The sequence below is a fragment of the Selaginella moellendorffii genome, unplaced genomic scaffold, assembly GCF_000143415.4.
Source record: "Selaginella moellendorffii unplaced genomic scaffold, v1.0 SELMOscaffold_7, whole genome shotgun sequence".
NCBI classification, from domain to species: domain Eukaryota; kingdom Viridiplantae; phylum Streptophyta; class Lycopodiopsida; order Selaginellales; family Selaginellaceae; genus Selaginella; species Selaginella moellendorffii.
The window spans coordinates 2,077,715-2,097,932 of record NW_003314268.1 but is presented as its reverse complement, the minus strand read 5'-3'; the positions used below and the strand labels follow the sequence as shown (position 1 = coordinate 2,097,932).

Below are 20,218 nucleotides of genomic sequence, written 5' to 3'. Positions count from 1 at the left end.
GCTATCAAGGTTAGGGAAGTAGTTCCCGAGTGTTCAAAGAGAGGGCTTTGAACGAAAGTCGATGGTCAAGGACTTTCACGCTTATGCAGGAACCATGTTACAGTGGTCGGAGGACTTGCCAAGCGAGATTGGCACGTCGGGGGAACAAATACCCTAGTTGAAGGTGATAACTTCAAAAAGGGTGGGCCATGGGGCCGAGCATGGAGGAGTCCATGCATGATCACAGACATGCCAAGTGAGAGGACTTGGCAGTGTGGAGGAACTAGGTTCCTAAGCTGTGATCTGTAGCGCGCTTTAAAAATAAGTTGGTGCACCGGCGTGGGGAGTCACGCGAGGCATCTTGTGTGATGCCATCCGTAGATGCATATACGGAGGTTGGGTTCGAGTCCCGACCCTCTAGTGCTTGGGTTCGAGTCCCAAATCACTAGGGCGTGGTGATGGTTTGGAATATGAGGACACTCATATTTCGGTGGTCATGGACTCTCAAAGGGGAGACTAGTTTGGGCACACCGCCAAGCGAGGGATGCCTCGGAGTCGTGATGCACTGTTAGATTGCTTAGTGTGAAAGCTCGGCATATCTAACTTGAACGCTTTGGTGCAAGTGGCACCAAGGACGTGGTGAGTGAGATGGGGACACCTAATCTCAGTTGCTATGGACCCTTGGCCGGAAGGGCTGGCTTGGGCGCACCGCCAAGTGTGGGGGATGCCCCCGGGGTCGTAGTTAACAAGTTAAAGGTCTGGAAGACCTAGTACCTATTGGCAAACCTGTTAAGGTGCTGAGGTGAGATCACTAGGTGATCTTGTGGTTAAATAAGGACAAGGTCCTTGTTTGGGTTAAGGAATAAGGTTCTTAGTTCAAAGTGTTGATTTGAACTATTGATGATGGTGTGGCTTGGTCAAGGTGACCAAGTGGGAAAAGCACCTTAGGGAAATGAGCTATGTCATTGCGATGGCATAATGTGTCCAAGGAAAGTAGTCTCTAAAGAGACCCATGAGAGGGTCACAAAGTTGGGCCGAGGATAGAGCCCACAGCAGAAGATGCTAAAAGAGACTTACTAGGGGTGAACACCCTAGTCTTGGCAAAGCAGAGCCTTTGCTATGGAATCAAAATAATACCTCAAGGAGGGAGGTAGAGATTCGATGTTGCTTGGTGCAACAATCAACGGATAGGAGCAAAAGATGAGTGGCCAAGATAGGGCCGTGGAATCCCTGGGAAGGAATCCAAGTGACAAAGTTAGGCGAGGAACACTGATGTGTTGGACGCTAACAAATTGCGGGAAAGGAAGTGTGTTTCCAAGGATGGATTCCGAATTGCTCCTATTTGGCGAAAGTGGAAGCTCCAAGGGAGGGAGCAGTAAGGTAGCCAAATGATAGGGCAATGGACAACCCTAACACAAAGTGTGATAAATGGAACTTAGTGCCCAAGGTGGCACGAAATAGAAGAGAGGATGATGGTGCCCTCAAGTAATGAACTTCCTAGGATAGGGAAGTGGAGTTGCACAATCTGTGCAATGCAAGGTGTTGGAGACACCTAGGGAATTGACTTCCAAAAGTCAAAAGAGTAAAAGTTCCAAGGTGCAAACATTCAATAGATGGAAATTGAGACTACTCACGAAGGAGTAGTGGGATTGACTTAGAGAAGGGTCTCTAAGAGGTTTAGCGAGAACTAAACCAATAAAAGGAGAGAACCACTACATGTGGTCCAATCAGTCTCTAAGTTGGAGAGACTACCCTCCTTAGAGGAAAGGCAAGGCATGGTGAGCCTTGGGTGTCAAACCATTGAGGCATATGCAAAAGGCATGGTGAGCCTTCAATTTCAAACCATTGACAAATATTGGCTAGGTGCCAAGGATGGAAATGGTAACACATGCGAGTGTTACTTTACAAAATGGTTTACCATTCGATGAGGACATCAAACTTCGTCTATGGGTGGTGGAGTTGTGAGACACAAAATCCCTAGGCCCCAAAGTGGAGCCGGAAAGGGTGCCACGTGGTAGTGGTTGAAGAGAGAGCCAAACAAGCGTAACACGTTTGGACCAAAAGCTCCGACTTGAAAAGTCAAGAGCGGGAGTGGAACTCCCAAAGAAGTGCTCAAGGAACGAGCACGAAGCGAGCAAAAAGCGAGGCTCCAAAAAGGGACCCAAAAGGACCAACACATGACACGTGGAGGAGTCCGAGTGGTCGGGCCTGTGGGCCTCGATCCAGTGGCAGTGTTGGCAAACACGGCCAGGGGCAGAAGGGGACTTGGTAGGAGCTGACAAAGGGACTTTGGGGAAGGCGATTCCCCAGGTCTGTGGGCATCCTAAGGATGCTAAGGAGTGGATCTAGGATGACCACTCGTGGACACATGGCCCAGTCTTGGAGAGACGAGGTGGTGATGTAAGTGGTGTTGGACCACTAGTGCAGCAAAAGTGAATGGGCATGGCCTTAGCGTAACGGGCCGAGATGTCAGTGGTACCTTTGGGTGTCGGTCTCGGGACCGGACACGTGGAGCACTTGGACCAGGTGCAAGTGTGGAGTGGCATGGATGCCATTCTTGGGGCTAGCAAGTCCCAAGTCCTGAATTGGACTGATGGAGGTTGTGAATGAGACTCCTCCAAGTGGTCGGAGGTGTGGTTAAGTGACTAAAGTAGAATGGAAAAATTAGTCTCTTACAAGAACCTTGCCTCGGGCTACATTCAGCATTCGCAGTCCCCGGCTGGAGCGCCTGTCTTCTTTGTCAAGAAGAAGGATGGGAGCTTGCGGCTAGTCATCAACTACCGAGGTTTGAACAAGGTGACTGTTCGGAACCATTATCCATTGCCCCTGATCTCGGACCTGTTGGAACGTCTCGGCGGTGCCCACTTCTTCACCAAGATCGACCTCCGTGGAGCATACAACCTGATCCGGATCCGGCCTGGTGATGAATGGAAGACTGCGTTCCGAACCCACTATGGCCACTTCGAGTACACTGTCATGCCATTTGGCTTGACAAATGCTCCAGCAGTTTTCCAACACATGGCAAACGACGTCTTTCGGGAGTTTCTTGATCAGATGGTGATCGTCTACCTCGATGACATCCTCATCTACTCAAAAACTCAGGAGGAGCATGACGAACATGTACGCAAGGTGCTAGCAAAGCTGCGAGAACACGGCCTATACACGAAGCTTGAGAAATGTTCCTTTGATCAGCAGTCTGTGGAGTTCCTTGGGTACATTGTCACTCCTGAGGGTATCACGATGGATCCTGCCAAAGTCAAGAGTATTCTCGAATGGGAGCCTCCACAATCAATGTCGGACGTTTAGGTTTTCCTTGGCTTCACCAACTTCTACCGCAAATTCATTGATCACTACTCTGACATTGTCCTTCCTCTCACACATCTCACTCGCAAGGATGTTCCCTTCTCTTGGTCTGCTGCTGCCCAATAGGCCTTCGACACACTCAAGGCGGCCTTCAGTTCTACTCCTGTCTTGATCCATGCTGATTCCTCACAACCTTTCTTCATCGAGGCTGATGCCTCCAACTTTGCCATTGGTGCTGTGCTGTGTTGTCTCAACTCGGAGCGGATCACGAACTTCATCCGGTCGCTTTCCATTCTCGGAAATTCCAGCCTGCGGAGATCAATTACGAAATCCACGACAAGGAGCTCCTTGCCATCGTGGATTCCTTTGGAGAGTGGCGCCATTTCTTGGAGGGGGCGAGCCATCAAACAACAGTCTGGATGGATCACAAAAATCTCGAGTACTTTGCCACTTCCCGAGTTTTAAGCCGTCGTCAAGCAAGGTGGGCACAATTCCTAAGTCGGTTTGACTTTGTTATCAAGTACAGACCTGGAAAGTTTCAAGGCCTTTCTGATGCTCTTTCAAGGCGCTCCTATCTTAGTCTCAGGCTTGGTAATCCTGCCTTCGATCAACAGGATCAAGTTATCCTCGGTCCTGATCAGCTTCAAGTTATGGCAATTTCCCTGGCCCCTCAAGACTCCTCCTTGATGGATGCAATCAGAAACGATCTTCAATCCGAAGATCTCGCTAGCGACATTTTCCCCCATCTTCAGGCTGGACACCCAGTGACTCCCGACTATCGGCGATTTGACGAGTTCGAGTTCTTAGATGGTTTATTGTACCGTGGGGAGCAGCTTTACGTTCCTGAAGGTGATGCTCGAAGGTTGGTCTTGATGGCGTGCCATGATAGCCCGACTGCTGGTCACTTCGGCATTGCGAAAACCTATGAGCTAGTTGCACGGGACTTTTGGTGGCCTCACATGGACGACTACATCAAAGCTTTTGTTACCTCCTATGACACTTGTGCCCGGAATAAGGTACCTCGCCACCTTCCTTCAGGTTTGCTTTGTTCCCTTCCGGTCCCTTCAGGTCCTTGGGAATCCATCTCCATGGATTTCTTGAGTGATCTTCCGAATTCTGGAGGCTTCAACAGCATTTTAGTCGTGGTGGATCGCTTCACAAAGATGGCGCACTTCTTGCCATGTACCAAGGAGTTTTCGGGCGAGGACATGGCAAAACTGGTATTCAGGGAAATTTTCCGACTTCATGGGATTCCTACAGATGTGGTTTCAGATTGGGGGCCTCAGTTCATCTCTCATTTCTGGCAACGGTTTTTGCAGCTGCTTGGAGTGAAGGCCAATCTCTCTTTGGCATATCATCCTCAAACTGATGGGCAGTCCGAGCGAACGATTCAGATGTTGGAACAATTCTTGAGGTGCTTCATCAACTATCATCAGGATAACTGGTTCGATATCCTTCCTCTTGCTGAGTTCTCCTATAACAACTCTGTTCACTCCTCTCTTCGAGTTTCCCCCTTCTTTGCAAACTCTGGCCGAAATCCCCGATTCAATCTCTCACTTCCTTCTCCATCTGAATCCTCTCGTTCAAATCCCCACTCTAAGGCATTTATCTCCAACCTCCAGGAAATCCACAACTCCATCTCCTTCCACCTCCATCGTGCTCAGGAATCTCATAAAACATTTGCCAATGTCCATCATTAGGATTGTCCCCCTTACAATATCGGGGATAAAGTCTGGCTCCTCAGGCGAAATATCTCCACCACCAGGCCCTGTCCAAAACTCGATTTCAAACGCCTTGGTCCTTTCCCTATCACTGCCATCATTAATCCTGTCACTTATCGCCTTGCACTTCCCTCCTCATATCAAATTCACCCCGTTTTTCACTCCTCTCTCCTTGAGCCTTATATTCCCAGTCCTATTCCAAATCGGGTCATTCCTCCGCCTCCACCAGTGCAGCTCGAGGATGGGTCTGAGTACGAGGTTCAGGACATCCTTGATTCCAAGATTTCACGGTCTAAACTCTACTATCTGGTGGACTGGAAGGGTTACGGACCTGAGAAACGCACTTGGGAACCTGCGGACAACCTGATTCATTCTCCTGACCTTGTCCAGGACTTCCACCGCCGCTATCCTTCTCGTCCCACTCCTCATTCTTTTTCTCCATCTCCCATCCCTCGCCGCTCATCTCATCCTCCTCTTCATTCTCGTTCACATCCTCGTTCCACTCGTTCTTGAGGAGGGGGTGCTGTCAGGAATCCCCCAATTCTTGCCACATTCTTGACTCTCGCCAGATTCCTGACCTGCAAACCACATTCCTGACTCTCGAGACACTTCCCTATTCCTAACTCTTGAGACACTTCCCGATTCCTGAGTCTCGAGCCACATTCCTGATGATGATGTGGTGCCTCCTCGACCTCAGCTATATTTAGGCCGTCCTAGATTCAAGAGTGGTGGAGCTTCATCAACCTATAGTATATATAGGTTAGCCTTGTTCCATTTCTCCACAATCTGAATCAACACCACTCTAAGGCCTCTTCTTTGTTTTCACTAGCTTTTTCTCTTTGTCTTTAGCATTTTCCAGTCTTGATCTTGTTGGGGGTCTTGACAGGTCCTAGCATTAGGATGCTAGATGTTCTAGGATTATTCCAAGTCGCTCCGTGCTCCTATCCCTTTGCTCCTTGGGTTGTATGCTTAGGAGTTGCTCCATAATCCAATTCCATCACTCTTTGGCTCCATGCTTAGGAGTTAAATTCCGTACCTTTTGTAAGTGACTAATTTTTCCGTTCTACTTTAGTCACATAACCACACCTTCGACCACTTGGAGGAGTCTCATTCACAACCTCCTTAAGTCCAATTCAGGACTTGGGACTTGCTAGCCCCGAGAATGGCACCCATGCCACTCATCCCTTGCACTTAGTCCAAGTGCTCCATGTGTCCAGTCCCAAGACCGACACCCAAAGGTACTACTGACATATCAGCCCGTTACGCTAAGGCCATGCCTATTCACCTTTGCCACACTAGTGGTCCAATACCACTTGCATCACAAACCTGTCTCTCCAAGACTAGGCCATCCGACCACGAGTGGTTATCCCAGATCCACTCCTTAGCATCCTTAGGATGCCCAATGACATGGGGAATAGCCTTCCCCAATATCCCTTTGTTAGTTCCTACTAAGTCCCTTTTCTGTCCATGGCCATGTTCGCCAACACTGCCACTCGATCAAGGGCCACAGGCCCGACCACTAAGTCCCATGGTCCTCCGGGACTTCTTCACCATATGACTGTATCCTTAGTCACTACACTAGAGGATTACTCTTCCTCCTTTCCCCCATTTGGGACTCCAGTACAACATTTTGGAACACCGTTGGCCTATGCGAGCCCCGTGGGTACTCTCCCCACCTTCCGCCTTTAGGTGCTCTAGCCATGGGCTTAGAGCGAGGATCCGTTGAGCCACGCCTGGTATCGAAGTAGGTAGTGCCACCCACACTTGGACTAGGAGCATTAGTTAGTCGATCTCCCGGGGGAACTAGAGCCAGCTCTTGAACACTTCACTAAGCTACCCTGCTTGTCGGTCCGTATTCACTTGAGTCTTGGACTTCCCAGTGGTCCTTTCATCACCCAACACTGGGTCTGGCCTTCTTGGGCCAAACTGGCCTTTTCTGGCCAAACTAGCTCCACTGTAGTCCTCCCCCTTACTATACTTTTGGAGCTCACCAAACCCCCTAGGGTCTGGGAGACGAACGCTTTGGGCTTTCACCCTCTCAGACTCGAACTCGGACTCGGACTCAGACTCGGACTCGGACTCGGACTCGGACTCGGGCTCGGGCTCAGTCTAGGCCTCTGCCTCAAGCTCCGTCTCGGTCCCGGTCTCGGTCTCAGTCTCGGTCTCAGTCCCGGTCTCGGTCTCGACCTCGGACTCCATCTCGGATTCCATCTCGGGTCCATCTCGAACTCCATCTCGGACTCCATCTCAGTCCATCTTGGACTCCATCTTGGTCCATCTTGGACTCCATCTTGGACTCCGTCTCGGTCCATCTCGAACTCCGCCTCGGACTCCATCTTGGACTTCACTTCGGACTCCATCTCGGACACTTCCATGTGTCATGTGTTGGTCCTTTTGGGTCCCTTTTTGGAGCCTCGCTTATTGCTCGCTTCATGCTTGTTCCTTGAGCACTTCGTTGGGAGTTCCACTCCCGCTCTCAACCTTGCAAGTCGGAGCTTTTAGTCCAAACATGTTACGCTCATTTGGCTTTCGCTTCGGCCACTACTACGTGGCACCCTTCCGGCTCCACTTTGGGGCCTAGGGATTTTATGTCTCACACCTTTGTTCAATGGCCCAATGCTTTGAAACTCAGATTCCACACCAATGTCTTTTAGACATGTGGCATATAGAGGGTTTAGGTTTTACTTTGTGGTTATTCTATTGTAAATCACTATAAAATAAAGGGTAAAAACCACGTGTGCTACAATCATGGTTTTAGGGATTCTTTAGAAAGATTTACTAGAAAAATAAAATATTACATATTGCTATAATGATTTTGTTATGTTAGTGTAAGGAATTAATTCCTCAGCTATTTATGAATATTAAAATAATGTAATATTTGCCAAGGAACTTCTTTTTCAGATTCCCCTATTAAATATCATTTAAGCCTTAGCCATTATACTTCATGTAAAAATTTGTAACAAAATTTTTTAATATTTATGTTTGCAAAAGAGGTCATGTTTCAAAAAATTATCTAACATTATTTAAGCAGAAAAAGAATATAAATGTGTTATATGCTAAATGCTACTCTTACAACAAAAAGAAAAACATTCTTAAATGCTATGATAAGGTTAAAATGTGTTTGTTATGATGGACACTAAGCATATTCTACAAGATAAAGCTTTATTTCTTATTCATGAGTATGTATTTATAAATAATATTAAGTTTATTTGTGTATTTACATTAAGTTTTATTTCCAATCTGATAAAATATCAATGTATCACAAAATTATCTTAGAGGAATAATGCAAGTTATATTGAGCACTTGCTGTATATGGGTAGACATGTGAAGAGGCATATAGCACCACCAAAAGAATATATATATTAAATATTATTTATCTATATAAGGGAAGTAGAAGTAGTAGTGATGTATTAAAAATCCTTATAAATTATCCCACTTGGAGAAAACATTTTGTGATCACTATCAAAAGCAAAAACTAAAAGTCATTTCTAGAGTGTGCCCTCACAAATAAGAAGAATGAAAATTGTAAAGGAGATAGTAGCATGGTTACATGAAAGTTTAACAACAATTGAATCTACAAATCCACTTCACATAATTTTCAAAATTAAATCAACAATAGAGTTGGGTATATAGAACTGTAAAGATATTTGAGTTTTAGTATGCAAGCATGTTTATGCTTTGCATGATACCACAAAAAAAAATTTGCCATCATTGATTTTATATGCCAATTTACACAGCCCAAGAAAGTCACATAATTTCAGAATTAAATGTCTTTAAACTAAATGTCAATAAAGTATATTTGAAAATGCAAAGAAAAATGTGAAAATAAATAATTGAAAAAACATGATCTATTAGTAATTTGAATGGAAAACCAAATGCATGTTAAAGTTATTAAAGTGGTAAAACAAAGGGGGTTTTTTGGGTGGTGGAAGCGATGATTGGGGCAGTGTTCGACTGGTTCGGGGGCAGCCGGTTCGCCCAGTGGGAACTCGTTGATGCGAGAGGCCCGGCAGAAGCTCGAAAGCTGGTAAGGTTTCCGCTTTTTGTTGTTCACATTATAAAGAGCTACCTTGCAGCATGGAGCAGCCGTTGTGGACACTAGATTGTATGTTGTTGGAGGCGAGCTGCTAGGCGAGGGATTGTGGGGTCGTTATACAAACGATGTGCAGGTAGCGTTTTGGGCTTGCCTGCCTGTTTTGCTGATGCTCGGTTTTTTGAAGCTTTTGGATTTGGGACAACTGGAATGGTCCAGTGGTCCGCCTTTACCGGTTTCGTGCGCGGGGCATAGCTTGGTGGGTTTCTTCTTTACACTATTTTGTGCTTCATACATGGACTTTCCAGATTGTATCCGACAAGACACTCATCGCTCTCGTTGGGATCCCATCAGATGTGAAGTTGCGTGGTATGTTTTGTTTATTTGCTTTTACTCTTGGCTTTACTAGTTTTTTGGCAGTTTATAAAATGGACACCACCCTCGCAACTGGCTGGTCACTTTTAGCCACGTCAGGAGAAGCTCCGGTAGGAAGATTTTCCTTTCTTTTCGTTTTGTTACTGAGGGACTATTAAAGGTTGCAACACGCGGTCACTCTGCTAGCATGATTGATAACAAAACATGGGTGTTCGGTGGCGAAACTTTTTGCGGTGACTTATGCAATGGAATGCACATCCTCGATTTGAACAGCAACAAGTGGGAGGCGGTTAATTCAAGGTTCGGAACCTCTATTGTCTTTGCATTGTTTTTATTGATGTATTCCCTCAGCGGGTGCGTTCCATGTCCCCGTTCATTTCACGGGGTTGCTGTGAGTAATGGCGGTCTTGTGTACCTCTTTGGTGGCCGTATAGCGTCCGGTTTCTGCCAGGACGTTTATGTTCTGGATCCTAAAGACGTAAGTCATGCTTATCTTAGGACGAGGAGAATTAACGTAGAACTCTTGCAGCGGCACTGGTCCCCGTGTTCTCGTATGCTTAAACCGGGGGCATGTTTTGGAAATGCTGTGGTTGGAGACGAATGCTACTTCGTAGGCGGTGTGTATTTTCTTTCTATCTGTGGCTCTATTAACTGGTGTTTGTATCAGGCAAACAAGAAACGTTTCTCTTCAACATGAAAACGCTTAACTGGACACTCGTGGCTGTGGAACCACGTCTCGCTACCGAGGTAAACTTTGTCACTTTGGTGTTGTTCTAGTGAGCGAGTCGTAGTGCAGGGCCTGACTCTAGTGCACGCAAGAATGAATAGTCAAGACACTCTGATAGCCTTGTGGGGTGCGGAGGTACGTATATGCCCATATAGCCTGACTTCTTGAGTTTTTTTCCCTCTGCAGTTCGGTGTTTTCATGATGAAGACTATGTCGTCCTACCGTGTGCCACTGAAAGCAGACACTGGATTGATCCATGTCAGGGAAGCAGATGGGTCAGTCCTTGGCGTGTTCAGTGCTCCCGATGTGGGAAAGCCGGCAGTGGAGATTATCCAAGCTCTCCACTGGCAAACTGGTCAGACTGGCGGTTTGATGAGAGCTATCACGAAAGTTGGCGTCACCGGTAGCGATCTTGTGTATCCGGGGGAGGAACTAATCTTTTGTGCTCCAAGCATCCTCGGCCGTGGTCAGCTTGATCTTAATCTACAGTCCATGGATGTCAAGGAGTGCGAGAAATTCCTTTCCCAGATGAAGATCAAGGTGATTAGTGGACAGGGATGGTTAGAGCCTTCCACGACTATACAGGCGGAGGCCTTTAGCTGGAAACCGGGGACGAGAAAGGCGATGATCGACAGAATATTTGAGTACCTAGATAACGTGAATGTTCTATATCAATGGTCGATGATGGGCTACCAACGTGGCAAAGTCGAGAAGATATCAAGCTCCTCTCCTTTCCCGTACAAGCTCACATTTCAGCTTCCTCTAGAGCTCAGGTACTACTACCTTGGCGATCTTGTCGCGGTGGCCCTGTGGGTGGAGCAGGAGATTAACGATAAGGGCATGTGGAAGGCTCTGGTTTCGTTGCTAGCCTTGAACATCAAGAACCATACACTCAAGCCATGGATGGTGATTACAGACCTGAAGGAAGAGTGGCACTTTGCTTGGATGGACGGGGCATGTATGTTTGTGTGCAAAGCCAGGGGCAGGTATGAAGGACTCGGCATCCTTTATGACTTGCATCACGATTATGACAAAACACATATCAATGAGGACCGTGGTCCGTTTTCAAGTCTGCCTACTGTCTTCACACGGGATAGTATTGGATTAACTTGTGATACTAGCCACAAGGAGGTGTATCCCGTTGTTTTTCCCAGCGCCACAAAAGATGGTGAGGCTTTGGTTCCCTTCTGGTTCCCGCCAGTTGAAGACCTTTACGGGGTTTATGAAGATGATGAGGGTGTTGAAGATGATGAAGACGTTGGAGACGATGAAGGCGTTGAAGATGATGAAGACGTTGGAGACGATGAAAACTTTGAAAATGAGGATGATGACCAAGACAACAAAGATGAACCAACAGCTTCTGCCTGTTTTGATTTCCAGTAAGTAGTTGCTTTCCAAATCTCGTCCTAGCACTATTCGTCAGCTGGCCATCCACAGTATAGTAGAACTCTCGTCACTGAGCATCACCAGAATGCTTCGAGCTCGGACCCGTCCACCTCTACCAGATCCACGCTCCGGCTCCAACAAGCAGTAGGGATTGCAAAGAAAAAACCACTAAGAAAGAACGCATAATCAGCCTGGGTGGTTTCTTGGCTTACCTGGCTGCGCTATACTCCAGAATGCAACGTTGGCCTAAACGACCCAGCAGTCGTGCCCGCACAGCCGCTGTTGCTCTTACTTGTGCAGCAGTGGAGAACATGAGAACCTAGCTGGCGTATCCGACATTAGTGTCCAAAAATCTTCTGTGTGCAGTGTCGTAAGCTTATTCATTTTATACTGTTTACAAAGTCTCGGAGCGCCCCCCAAGTAATGAAGCTCGCTGCAAAGGCCCCGCCGACTCAGTTCATATGATTAGATTAAAGGACAGCGAAGCCAAAATGGAAAAGGTCGTTTACACTGTCAGAGATGGAGACTTCTAATCATCGGCCACGGCTGCCAATTATGTTGAGACCCCGCGGGATACACAAGAATAGGACCAAGAGAAGAGAGAATGGGCCATAACGGAGCTGAGGGAGAGAGAACGGAGAACGAAGATGAGAGAGCATAAAATAATCTGCCTTAGCCTCCCGCTACCACGGCCCATAACACAACGCACGGCCGCGAGTGGCAAGGGGGAATTCAGTCCTTCAGCTTACGACACTGCTCTCTTCCCGAGTTCCCGGAGGCCATGGGGTGATGATCATCATTTGTAACTCTATGACAGAGTGTTATCCACACTCTCTTGCCTGGTCATGCTCAAGCTCTGGGACATTCCAAATGAATCACTTGTTTGGAAAAAATATTCGTTTGGTTCACCAATTTTTTCAGCTCAGAAGGTTTGTATGATTAACATTGTTATATGATTTGCAAGCTTTAGAAGCACTTTGTTATTCACAAGGGACAAATAACTAGTCTTGATAGACTCCATTCTACTCCCACGATGTTCCTATACTCCTTGCAAGCTGCCTTTAAGCTTGAAGGCCCTCCAAGGAGACACTTGTCCAGCCAAATGCCCCTTTATGAGCAATTTTTGGGCAGCATTGTAGGGTGCCGGGGTGGCTCGGGTGTTGGGAATGCACAAGATTGTTCTTGGACACGAAAAGCCTACCATTTTATTATTATTTATATGGTGGCATTTCTCGCACTTTCATCTAAGATATAAAGCTAATATTAATCTGCTTCTCTGTATTTATGTTATTTTCGATGAGCAGTTTTTTACACAAAAGCTTGCTGCATGCATATGATATTTTGGACAGCAATTAAAAGCTTGATTCTCTCCAAAATATGGTTGAAAGGATATATACATCAATTTATAAAATTTAGAAATAACACTTTCTTTTTTGTTTTTATATATAGTTTTTATCACATTATCTTTCAAGAATTCTATAATACCATTCTTGTTGTGACTAAAATGGCTTCTAAAATAAATCAGAATCTTTCTTGGAATTCATCCACAAATACTTTTAAGAAATTTTAAGTTTGCCAACTCATTTTTGGCAGCAGGTTTGGACCTAACTGAAGTTGTTGCTCTAACTACCAATTTATTTAAATTTTACTAATGAATTTAATTTGTTTGCTCATATAACTCATTTAAGTTGGTGCATTTATTACAAAGTATGAGTTTTTCAATGGTTATTTTTTTAGTCAGGGTTTAAATTAAAGTATGCATTAACAAAGATGTCAATCTTTTTAAGAGGGGTATAATAATGGGTAGGTTATGTTAATCTAAGACATTGTTTTCTGTTCTTGTTTTGTATTTGGCTTAGGTCAAAGGTATTTATATCCTCAAGTTTAACCATTAGTATATTGAAAATAGTGCTAATTTTAGCATTGCTATGTGCAACGTGTAGCAATTTTTTTGTTTAATGGCCCAAGGCTTTAAAACTCAAATTTCATTTTGTTTCCCCTTCCACTCTGTAGTTATTCTACAATAATTTATCATAATAGTGAAAATGTGCATTACATTATGTTTAATCACAAAATTGTCAATACAAGATCACTACCTCTAACAAACTGGGATCAAATGCTCTAAATCACTCCTTTCTCACTATTTGACAAAATTGCTTTTGTCTGCAAAACCTTATAGCATAATGCATTAATTCGTGCACACTTTTTACAGAATCATGACACCCCTCTCAATTTATGTACGCCCAATGACATGTGGTGTACATAAATCATATGTAATGAATTTGTCATATATATGGATATTTCATATGGATACCAATGTATAGTATTTAGTAATATGCTACCTATATTTAAATACATAAGATTACTGTGAGTGAATTTATGGTTTTGTCTCAAATATTCACTTCACTTGTTAGTCCCTTGATTCCCACATGACTCCAATGATTAGGAAAGAACTTTAGGTTTCAGGGTCTTTTACTTTCTATACCACTCTTAGGAATGTGGGGATGTACAATGAACGTCAACAAGATGGCTGCTGCTTCTACTTCTACGATTTTGGGGCTGCAGTTCGTGTCTGCCCTGATATTCAAAAGGCAGAAGCTGCTGCAGGACTTGGTGTTTATGGTAGGCGAGCCACAATGACTGATGACTGAGCTCAGTTGCTTAAATTTGCCTGACATGGCAAGCATGCTTTGGGAAGCAGCTGCAGCACAAAGAAAGTACACTCCCTACCAGGTTACCATTCCTGCATCGCTTGGCGAGTGCACAAAGGAGTGGATGTCCTTCGTGATTAATCATCCGGATGCTGCTGCTGTGCAGCATGACTTTGAGTGGGTACATGGCATGCTGCAAACTCGCTCAATGTCTAAACTTTCTTGCCTGGCTTTAAAAGTCAATGCCAAAAAACCCACCTCAAATCTTGCAAGAAATCAGATGTGGGTGTTTCACCGCATGCGGAACAACCCCATATCAAAGCCTACATGGTGTTCCATTTGTGTCTGAGAGCAAAGCAATGGTGTTCGAGAAGCTGGTATCTCCGAGTCAAATGCTGATCCTTGTGTTCTGTCTAGAGATGATCCCTGACTCCGAGTAACGTTAATTCATGAAAAGTTGCATAGAAACGAGGAATGCGTTCTACAGTTTAGTCAGATCACTTAACCTCGAAGCAGTCAAGAGTGCATATGCCAGTGTCACGACGAGCAGCCATGAGAGGGATCATGCACAGTGCAGGTTTTTATGTAACCTTTTAATCCATGCCCTTGGGAAGCTGGGTGCCTTGGACGAAGCCAAGGAGGTTTTCTTGCAGATAAGACACCCAAATGTCTTCTCGTGGAACATTTATATCCGGTGCTGTGTCGATAATGGGCTCTTTGATGAAGCGAAAGAAGCCTTTCACCGTTGTAGCGCAAGAGATGTCGTCACCTGGACCACCGTCTTCCAGGCGTATGCCCACAATGGGCATACTCACGAGGCAAGGCTCTTGTTTGATAAGATGCCACAATTTGATCTCATATCGTGGAACGCAATGTTGAGTGTCTTGGCAGATGCTGGACAAGCGTTGGAGGCAAAATACCTTTTTGATATCTTTCCAGAGCGCTCGGTGGTGTCGTGGAACTTGATCCTGCAAGCGTATGCCGCGAAAGGACAACTTGAAGAAGCGAAAAGAATCTTCTATCTCATCCCTGTCACTGATGTGATCTCGTGGACGACGATGGCTTCTTCGTTTGCACAAAGCGGTAAGCTAGAAACATCCAAAGAACTCTTTGAGGAGATGCCAGAGAAGAACTCAGTCACTTGGAATGCAATGCTTTCAGCTTATGCCCAAACCGGACAGATGGAGAAAGCCAAGATGGTCTTCGAGGAAATGCCCGAGAGGAGCTCCTTGTCTTGGGCTTCGATGCTGCAAAGCTACGCTCGGAAAGCTCTTGCGATAGAAGCCGCGTCCTTGTTCCAGAAAATCCCACAACGGACCTTGGTCGTGTTCACGCTCATGCTCGAAGCTTATGCTCAATCTGGAAATCTCGACGAGGTAAAGAGGAGCTTCGACTCAATGCCACAGCAAAACTTAGCAGCCTTCACGATCCTTGTCTCGGTCTACGCTCGCTGCGGTCGTATCGCAGACGCTCAGGAGTTCTTCCACGCCATGCCTCAGTGGGACACAGTCGTGCTGAACGTGATGATCGAAGCCTTCGCGAGCAGCAGGATGATGAGCGAGGCCAGGAGCATCTTCGACGGCATGGAAACTCGAGACCGCGTGACTTGGACGGCGGTGATCGTGGGATACGCTCGCTGTGGACTCCTCCAAGAAAGCCGGAGCTTGTTCGAGAGGATCCCCGACGCTGACACCGTTTGCTGGGGAGCCATCATCGCGGCTTACTGCCACAGTGGGCTGGTCCAGGATGCTCTCGAGCTCTTCCACTCGATGAATCTCCATGGCATCCAGGCCAGCGAGGTGGTCTTCTTGAGCGTTCTCAGCTCCTGCAGCCATGGAGGGTTAGTCCGCCAAGGCCTCGGCTATTTTCTGTCGATGGAGGCGGACTTTGGCGTGGTAGCGTCGAGAGACCACTACGTTTGCGTCGTCGATCTTCTGAGCAGGGCTGGACTGCTGGGTGACGCGCAAGACTTGGTAACACAGATGCCTTATTCACCCGATGAAATTGCCTGGAGAACACTGCTTGGTGCATGCAGCACACACAGTGACGAGGAGATGGGAGCCAAAGCAGCAAACAAGTCTGTGACGCTGGGATCGGGCGATCCAGCTCCATACGTGTTAGTCTCAAACATATATCAACTAGTTTAGTTGAAAGCATACTATTCTTCTTCAATAATTAAAACGTAGCTCAGAAAATCAACAAGCGGGTACCCGTGTTTTTCCGAGCTTTTCTTCTCCTCCTCTGACGTACCCGCCACAAGCTCAGTGTCAGAATGAATCCTACGCGGAGAAGAACACATCAAAACCATTCACGGGATTTTTCTCATCTCCTTACCTGTTATACACAAAAGCAGAGGGACGAACCAGTGAACTGCGACAAGCACTGGGGACTCCAACTGCAGCATAAACTTGTTAGAAGGCCGAGCAAAAAGAGAGAGATAGTGGAGCACTAACCTCATCACGCGTCCAGAAAACTGGTAAGATCGCCACATGACCGGTTTGATTCCGCGCAGTCTTACCAATCGCGTAATGCCTCTGATGTCGATCATCCAGCATGGTACTCTGCTTTTTGGCCAAGGACAAGTTTGCAGGCCTGGTGCCTTCCGAGCTCAAGTTGATATTGTTGCCCATTGGCTGGCGTTGTGGCAGCGACCTGTGTAAGCGTCTGTCCATGTTACCATCGTACACTGCTTGCCGGATGCTAGTCGGAGCGTCACTGCCACACTGCATCTTGTGGCCGAGCACCAGTGAATAACCCGTGAGATTTACGTCCGGTCTGCGTAACGGCAGATGAGTGTCCGGCCCGCCGAGGGGCGAGGAAAGCTCGTTGGAAGAGGAGAATAGTGCCGGATCATAGACGTTGTCGCTGGTAAAGTCCAGGAGCTTTCTCAGGAGCCAGTAGCAGTTTGTTACCATGTGACTGCTGTCTAAACAGTTTGAATCGCCATAAACAGCTAGGCGTCCATTTCCAGCCGTCACAGCTCCAAGCACTGGTGACTCTACCTGCAAAATCAAGGACGTGATCAATGCTTGTAATGCAAAGAAGATGCTCCCTTACCTGCGTTCGGATAGAAGACCTCGATGTAGCTGTACTGACGGCTTTGTTTGCAGCAGAATTGTCTTGCAAAGTGAACCTGTGTATAAACCCCCCAGCAGGAAACTTGCGAATATCTGTGCCCGAAGCGTAGTGAGACCGCTCCCCTGCTAAGGAAAAGGCTCCGTTCAAGATGCTATCCCCGAAAGCTATACCAAATGGTGCAAGCAGGTCGTTCAAGGCAGGAACATTTGCACCACCCGTGGCAGGAGTCCACCAGCTTCGAGTGTTGTCGTCAAAGAACTTCATTTTGACAATGGTATCCACGTGATACCAGTCCGCAAAGACTATCACCCCCAGGCCATGCCTCTCCACGTCATCTTGAAGCTTGTCAATCTCTTCCGGGTAAAACTCGTCCTCCAGGTCGACCATCAACAAAGTCCCATAGTTCCTGGCCTCGAAGCAAGTTAATGGAGATCCCAATGTCTCGAGATAGTAGCCGGCATCTCTCAATGCGTCGAACATGGCATGGAAGTTTGTATGAAGATGGTCCGCGTGCCAGTCAAGAATGTCATTCCGGACGTCCAATGAATCTCGCGGTATATAACCTGGCGGATAGCGTATACTGTGAAACTGATCCCAGAGGATCCTTCTGGCCCTTGGTGGAGTGGGAATCACTGCAACTCTAACGGGTAGCACAACGGAGCTTCTTCTCGACTGGTTCTCGCCTTTCGCTGGCGGAGAGACGACCGTGAAAGTGATGTTTCCTTCCGCTACACCGGTAAAACTGGCACCATCTTCTGTCACCTCTAAGTAGATGCCCAAGTATCCTGTCCACGGCCAAATCACCGTCGAGTGCGTCACCCGAACGTTGAGCAGTTGCCCGTTCTGCCCGGGGATCCATATAGGAAGCGACTCCAGGTAGCCTATCACACCCATGCCGTTTAGAATGGTCGCATTGAACATCGTTGGCATTGCGTCAGCGTAAAGCGGTTGCCTACAGAACGGCCATGCGTAATTGCAGCTTGTAAAGTCGAGGGTGGCCGGCATCACACTGGCACGGGGACGGTAATTGACAAGAATTTCGTAAGAGTCCAGCCTGCGCATTCTCACGTTAGTACATGAAAACTCGGGAGCGCAAGAAAGACACCTTACAAGTTCAAACGGCCAGCACCTTGTTCATACATGTTGGGACCATTTAAACGAGTTGCACCCTCCACAAGCGCTTGTTTCATGCTTGCCGGATTCAAGATACTCCACCGGACGCTCTCAGGAACAACGCTAGCCAAAAGGCATACGGCACCCGCAACAACGGGACTCGCGACACTTGTTCCGGACAGGCTCTTACAGCCGCTAGTTATTTTGGATCCAAAAACATCGCGTCCGTAGGCCACGATATCGGGCTTGATGCGCCCGTACCTGGAACCGAAAAACTTGGAGTAAGTTATATTTTTCAGATGGATTAGTGACCACATACCCATGAGGAACTTCCCAGGTGCTCATTCCGCGAGATGAGAAGGACGAAATATGGTCGTTGTGATCGATCCCTCCAACACCAATCACGTCGTTTTGATCAGCAGGATTGTTCAGAGTTCCGTAGAGGGGCCCATCGTTTCCAATGGCTGATACCATAATAATGTTGTTGGCTGTGAGTTCCCATACCTGTTGATGACAGTGTCAGCAAACAAGCAGAAGATATTTCTAAAGTTTCTCGAAGACCTTCTCAACGAATGGACGATCCAGATAGTCGGGGCCACCAATACTGAGGTTGAGAATATTCATCCTTGTGGCAATGGCGTAGTTGAAGGCATCCAAGAACCATGAGGTGTAAGAGACCTGGAAGCACACTGCGGGCACTGCGTCACCTTTGAAGTTTTAGAGGAAAATCCAACCTGCGCGTCAGTGAAGACACGAAAAGCGTATATTTCAGCATCGGGTGCAAAGCCGAGGCATTGCGGATCTTGGCTGGAGATGACACCGGCAACAAACGTTCCATGGCCGAGATTGTCATTCAGAGTGTCCTCGTTTGTCCAGTTTGTTCTTTCCTGTTGTACGCTATATAACAGGTGTAAAACAAAAAGAGATGCGTACCTTAATGTCTCGAAAATGTGGATGATCCGACCTTACACCAGTATCAAAAACTGCCATCTTGACTTTGGCTCCAGTAAATCCCTTCGCCCAGAGCTTCTCAGCTCCAAACATGGATGTTATTTGAGACCTCTGCCCCATCAAAATCCAAATGAGCGACCGGTAGAAGAGAGAGATGAACTCCCCTACCTGGATGAGAAGGTGACGCTTGCTGAGCGTCACATTCCCAAGAAGTGGTTCCTCTTCTTGCTCATCGTGGCTGAAACCAGTGCGCAGTCGTCCAGGAGGTTTCCCTTCGGCCAGAGGAGAGCGCGTGAAACGCATCTGTGGAGAGACATCCAAGACGAAGCTCACTCGCCGGAGCTGCTGCTCCAATCCGGGAGCAAACCCATCCTCGACCCGAACAAGACCGAAATCCGTGGGGAATGCGGCCGCGGGGTTGTTCCGATCGATCCATTCCCATCCGGACACGCCGTGGAGCGCCTCCAGCAGCGCTCGCTTGTGGATCGACGCATGCCTGTACTCCCGGAACCTGATAATCAGCTCGCTCGACACATTACCCGTGATCCGGAGTTGGCGATCGTCGAGGGCATCGCACAGATTGGCGACGGCAGCTGGGCGGATCTGGAGAAGCGACGCCAGCGCCAGAGCCAGCGCCAGCAGGGAGAGCGCCTTCATTCCCCCGCTACCCTACTACCCACATTCCTAGGGTTTTGACAAGAGTTGGAGAAAATCTCTAGTCTAGATCCAAAGCAACGCGTAATTTGGAAGGGGGAAGTACGATTGACCCTGCGCAACCTCACCCACCGGATCAAGCACGGCGTCTGGAGATGACCAAGAGGCCAGGATCTCACGTTCTAGGTCAGCCCCGAGTTTGCAGGAGAGCTTCTTGCTTTTGTTTGGTTCCTAGGAGTTGATGGTT

At 47.2% G+C, this 20,218-nt stretch overlaps 3 protein-coding genes across 3 annotated transcripts; 2 read left to right on the top strand and 1 right to left on the bottom strand.

Annotated features, from left to right (window-relative positions):
* Window positions 1-8,937: 8,937 nt before the first annotated feature.
* Window positions 8,938-11,847, top strand: LOC9652394. The gene is made up of 11 exons (XM_024671521.1): window positions 8,938-9,030; window positions 9,173-9,295; window positions 9,345-9,405; window positions 9,457-9,521; window positions 9,572-9,711; window positions 9,763-9,889; window positions 9,941-10,028; window positions 10,079-10,158; window positions 10,208-10,273; window positions 10,325-11,517; window positions 11,757-11,847. Exons 1-11 carry the CDS (start codon window positions 8,938-8,940, stop codon window positions 11,845-11,847), a joined length of 2,127 nt encoding a protein of 708 aa, XP_024527289.1.
* A 2,377-nt stretch (window positions 11,848-14,224) lies between these two features.
* LOC112345170 (pentatricopeptide repeat-containing protein At4g02750-like) lies at window positions 14,225-16,342 on the top strand. Its single transcript, XM_024671411.1, has 2 exons — window positions 14,225-15,258; window positions 15,337-16,342. The coding sequence occupies exons 1-2, from the start codon at window positions 14,625-14,627 to the stop codon at window positions 16,320-16,322; spliced, it is 1,620 nt and encodes a 539-aa protein (XP_024527179.1). The 5' UTR covers window positions 14,225-14,624; the 3' UTR covers window positions 16,323-16,342.
* On the bottom strand, window positions 16,293-20,002 carry LOC9633703 (subtilisin-like protease SBT6.1). The gene is made up of 10 exons (XM_024671410.1): window positions 19,486-20,002; window positions 19,300-19,428; window positions 19,101-19,253; window positions 18,928-19,044; window positions 18,686-18,870; window positions 18,364-18,627; window positions 17,233-18,307; window positions 16,629-17,177; window positions 16,510-16,570; window positions 16,293-16,454 (listed from the first exon to the last, which is right to left on the bottom strand). The coding sequence occupies exons 1-10, from the start codon at window positions 19,972-19,974 to the stop codon at window positions 16,363-16,365; spliced, it is 3,114 nt and encodes a 1,037-aa protein (XP_024527178.1). The 5' UTR covers window positions 19,975-20,002; the 3' UTR covers window positions 16,293-16,362.
* Between the last annotated feature and the right edge of the window lie 216 nt (window positions 20,003-20,218).